This window comes from Amphimedon queenslandica, unplaced genomic scaffold (genome assembly GCF_000090795.2).
Source record: "Amphimedon queenslandica unplaced genomic scaffold, v1.1 AMPQUscaffold_12356, whole genome shotgun sequence".
NCBI classification, from domain to species: Eukaryota; Metazoa; Porifera; class Demospongiae; order Haplosclerida; family Niphatidae; genus Amphimedon; species Amphimedon queenslandica.
Genome location: NW_003547407.1, coordinates 1 through 4,771, shown reverse-complemented (window position 1 = coordinate 4,771; position 4,771 = coordinate 1). Strand labels below are relative to the sequence as shown.

The window sequence follows — 4,771 nt, the reverse complement described above, 5'->3', positions numbered from 1 at the left end:
ACAATAACAATAGCATCAGTATAATTACGACAACATTACAATTATACCAATAATTATACTAATAATATACCAATAATATACTAATAATATACCGATAATATACTAATAATATACTAATAATATACTATACCCCTAGTGTGTCCAGTGAGTGTCCTAGCACAAGACCCATCCTTAATGGACCATATTTTAACCCTGTAATCACTAGCACCACTCAGTACCACTAGACCTGATGGAAAGAACCTACAGCTATCAACATCACCCACGTGACCTTCCAGTACACGCTAAAAATAGTAACGATGACATCATCTATTACTATAAATAGTATCAGTTACTCTGTTAGTCCCAGTGTCTGTTTCCCATATCCATATTTCTCCATTCACTGATGAACATACGCCTAATTCACCACTGGGGGACACGTCCATACTTAATAACTAATAATAATAATAATAATAATAATAATAATAATAATATAATATTAAGTATTGCACTAACTGGTTTGTTGTATTCTGTTAGTTTTATTGTCTTGTTTGGTGCAATGAATTGTGTTACTGTATCAGTAACTAAACACTGAACTAATAATGAATACTGGAGGAGAGGGAGAGAGAGAGAAAGGAGAGAGAGGGAGAGAGAGAGAGAGACAAAAATTAAGAATAAGGTATGGATCTTTCCCACAACATGGTGACTCATGAACTGTCATGTTGTGGAGTGGAAGTACAGAGCTGAATGGGGCAAAAGTGAATTGTCTAAAATGTACGTTCTGATTCCCTCAGACATGCATAATTCTATCATAAAAAACAACAGCTCCATCTTAACATGCTCATAACAACATGCTCCTCTTAATTCTTTGAATTAAAAAGGTTTTAATTCCGAAGGTTTTCGAGACATTTCTGCAAGAACTCATGAATTATGTTTCCTTTTTTCATCTACAATACGGCAGGCAAGGCTCTCCCTATAAACCCTTTTAAAAACCCTCACTTGTACATGTCTACGGTGACCTGAACCATCCCAAAAACTGTACGTTATTTGAATAACCTCATCTGGAGGTACAACATACATTACAACATAATTATAATCATAATTATGCCTCAGATATGCATAGTTCTATCATACTCTGATCAGTGCTGTGATGTGGTCTTAGTAATTGCTTGCACAGAAAATAAAGAAATAATTATATTGCATTTATCTATGTATCCCCAAGATGGCAGCCCATTAATGATATTCATTGCTAGATACACAGTATAGCATTCAGTATTAATTATTACTTTGTTCCAATTCTTAATAATGAATTTCTGTTGTTCATCAGTAGGAGCTGTTTCATGTACATCAGAGAGAGGACTACACAAACTACCAAATATAGTAGGACCATCTATTATTAATTATTATAAATAAATTAATAAAAATAATTATCAATGAATTACCAGCTCTTTTCTCTTGTATCCAAAATTTTTCATTTGGTCTAGCANATATAATATACATAATTTAATGTGAATAATGTAAAACTACTTTTGGATGACTTCTTCCCAGTCCTTTTGAAATGTCATTTTGATAGTAAGCCACGCCTGATAGGTGGAGCTACCATTACACGTGATAACACGTGGGTATTGCACACGTGCCTACACGTGGTCAAGTAATGCTGAAAGTTGAATTGAAAGTCTGATATGCTGCTGTTGTATAAAGCAAGTTGTCTGTAGTTTGTAGATTTGTACCTCTCCTTTTCTTTGAGCTAAGGATTAAGACTCTGGTATAATGATGACTAAATTTGATGGCATCAATTACTTGTGTGCAAAGCATGTAGAAAGAGAGATATTCTATTCAGAAATTATCAAAAATTTGCCTATTATTCTTTTTACTCTCACCTATTATTCCCACATTATTCTTTGTAATCATGAGCTAACTACAATGAAAATGAAAAGTAGTAAGTCTAAGAAGCCATTTAAAGTATCACTATCAGCAGACTGAGCAGATACTGCAAAATATAAATCTCTATATCAATTTCAGAACCGGAACTTTCTTCAAAAATAGAGTTCCAACTAGCATAGGCATTAAAAATTTCAAAAAATGGTGCACTTGCTTAGAGTTTGGCTACTCAGTGATCCACCTATTAGGCCAGCATTATTCTGGAATTGAAGTGCTACCTGTTATTCCCAAAATTATTCCGGAATAATCGGGACATCCCTAGAGATACCCCAAAGTGATTGAGATAGTTAAATGATATTCAGTGTTCTCTGGTTGCTATTTTCATGAAGTGCTAGTTGCATTGATATGCCCATCTTCAAATACACCCATTATTAGTCTCAAAGCCAGAAACTAACCCATTACGTGTATTGATAGTTTGATACACACAGTTTCTCTACTGGTATATCTATGGCTAGTTGCTCTATAACCTCTACCTCTAAACCTGTTGTGGCACAATTCAGGAAGATAGATCTAATTGTTTAGGATTAATACCTTTATTATTAATACCTTTATTTTTATTTTATCTTACAACAGTTGTTCATTAACAGTGATAGAGGTAAGTATATTATATATATAGATCTACTATACTATGTCCCAACTGAGTTTGGACCAAGAAAAACTGGAATAACTTTTTATAGGAATGTGGGATAAGGATGACACTTTCACAGGTTCTTAGTCGCCCAATGCCGCTTCAAGATCTCAGGTATTGGGACTCTCAACCCTTGGGAACTCTGAGAACCAGGTTCTCCCTATAAACCCAATGGCATACCAAAGCTAACCGCAATGACGTTCTATGATTATTATTATTATTATTATTATTATCACTTTACAACACACAGAACAAAAAGTAAGGATAAGTAACATAAGAATGGGACAGGAAAAAATAGAAGTGTTGAAGGACTGACTCCAACTACTGAAGCAGCCTTATAGTAGAGTAAAAAGAAAAAGAAAAGAGAAAGAAACAAAATTTAAGTACATGAACAAAAACTACAGGGACACAAATAATGATATGTGCATGAATTATATGAATCAAAATGCAATAAAAAATGATCCCAGAAGTGATTGATGATTTGTTGCTTTAATTGATGTGAAGATGCTGAGAGGTTAATGGCTGGTAGGTTGTTCCAGATGCGTACAATCATGATGTCATAGTTTACATAAGCACATGTGGTCGAGAGTGCCCGAACTGATAATTCTTCTTTTAAAATGCTAATAGAGCGAGATCTTCTGATAATGATGGCCTTTATGAAGACTAGTTGACTCAAGGAGCTATTGTACTGCTTATCAGGAAGAACAGGACTGTTTTAAGAGTAAAACAACACAGCCGAAATAGCGGCCATATCTCTATGAAATCATTAATAAATATCTCTATGAAATCATTAATAATAATAATTAAAAACGTCATTAGTGACGGAACTACATTTTTCAAATTCCAATGCAGCTGCTTCGTGCTTCCACCATAGATATTTTTCCTGTACTCTAATATCTATGCTTCCACTTCCGGTCCATTCTCAGTTGGGACAAAGCTTCAACTTCCGGTCCATTCTCAGTTGCATTGGGGCATTGCTAATAATTACAAGCAGTAGATATATCAAATAAGTTGATCCATCAGCAATAAATCAAACTATACTTAGTCTTAAACTGAGAAAAAAAGAGAAGAAGATAGAGGAGTACTTAAGGGGCGGGGCACGAGACTACTTTGCTCAGTTGTTGCTGGCATTCACTCACAATTTCACATATAATGAAGAATAATAATTAATGTTATACATGACAAAACGTTACTATAGTCTATTTATTAAAAGGGTTGCAGCATCCTTTACACCTGCACTTAATACAAGGTAACTCGTTATAGAAACAAGGACATTTCTTCTTCATACAAATAAGATGTCCGTTAGTACCACACCTACAGTTATACTTCATTTCTCTCTTATAACCAACTCAATCTTCTTCTCTTCCCTTTCAACAACCAGCCCTTCATCTTCAATAGGCCCTGCTACTAATGGAGCTCTCTTTCCTTTCTTCTTCACTGGTGTATTGGTTGGTGTCATCTTGGTACTAGTAACAGGATTAGAGTATTTTGTAAATAATCGTCTTTTTAAAGACAAAATGAATGGATCTCTCCTCCTCCTAATGCTCAATGATATTGAAATCTATGGACACTCTTGATGATCAAATGCCATTCGTTGATAGACTAAGATAAGTACAACTACACAAAAAACTTATACCAATAGTGGACATCAACTAGCTAAAATATATATTTGGATTTAGATAAAGTACATATTAATGTGCTAAATAGCTCAATATATTCAGTGCATTTTATGAGGTGCATGCTATAAACCATGCACTGACACACAAACACTGACACACACATACAAAGCAGTTTTCAAAGCTGTATGAGTGAAATGACCAAGTTTAGTAAAAATTGGAATAAAATGTTCATACTCCATTAACATGCATGCATCACTGAAACCTGCTCATACGATAATAACTCAATTACACCACATACCATAGTCTACTCCCACTTTAGTCTTGCAATAATGAATAAAAAGGATAAAGTACAGTAATAATTAGCTCAGTTATATTCACTATCTTTTACTCATACCATGTACACCAAGTCACCAATGAGCTGGCACTGAGTTACATGTACTATCAATACATGCAAGGAAAAGCAGTTTTAAAAACTTTGTGTGAATTTAGTGAAATGACCAAATTTTATTCAAAAACTAGAATAACATAGTAGTGTTTAGAGTAGAACAAACATCAGTGAATATGCAACTATGTATATGTGGAAATGTTCCATATGCATCACTGAAAC

The 4,771-nt window shown here is 34.2% G+C and overlaps 1 protein-coding gene across 1 annotated transcript; it reads right to left on the bottom strand.

The window, feature by feature from the left end:
• Nucleotides 1-113: 113 nt before the first annotated feature.
• Nucleotides 114-1,554, bottom strand: LOC105314889 (proteasomal ATPase-associated factor 1-like). The gene is made up of 6 exons (XM_020004183.1): nt 1,504-1,554; nt 1,419-1,456; nt 1,263-1,366; nt 493-585; nt 333-431; nt 114-281 (listed from the first exon to the last, which is right to left on the bottom strand). The coding sequence occupies exons 1-6, from the start codon at nt 1,539-1,541 to the stop codon at nt 114-116; spliced, it is 540 nt and encodes a 179-aa protein (XP_019859742.1). The 5' UTR covers nt 1,542-1,554.
• Between the last annotated feature and the right edge of the window lie 3,217 nt (nt 1,555-4,771).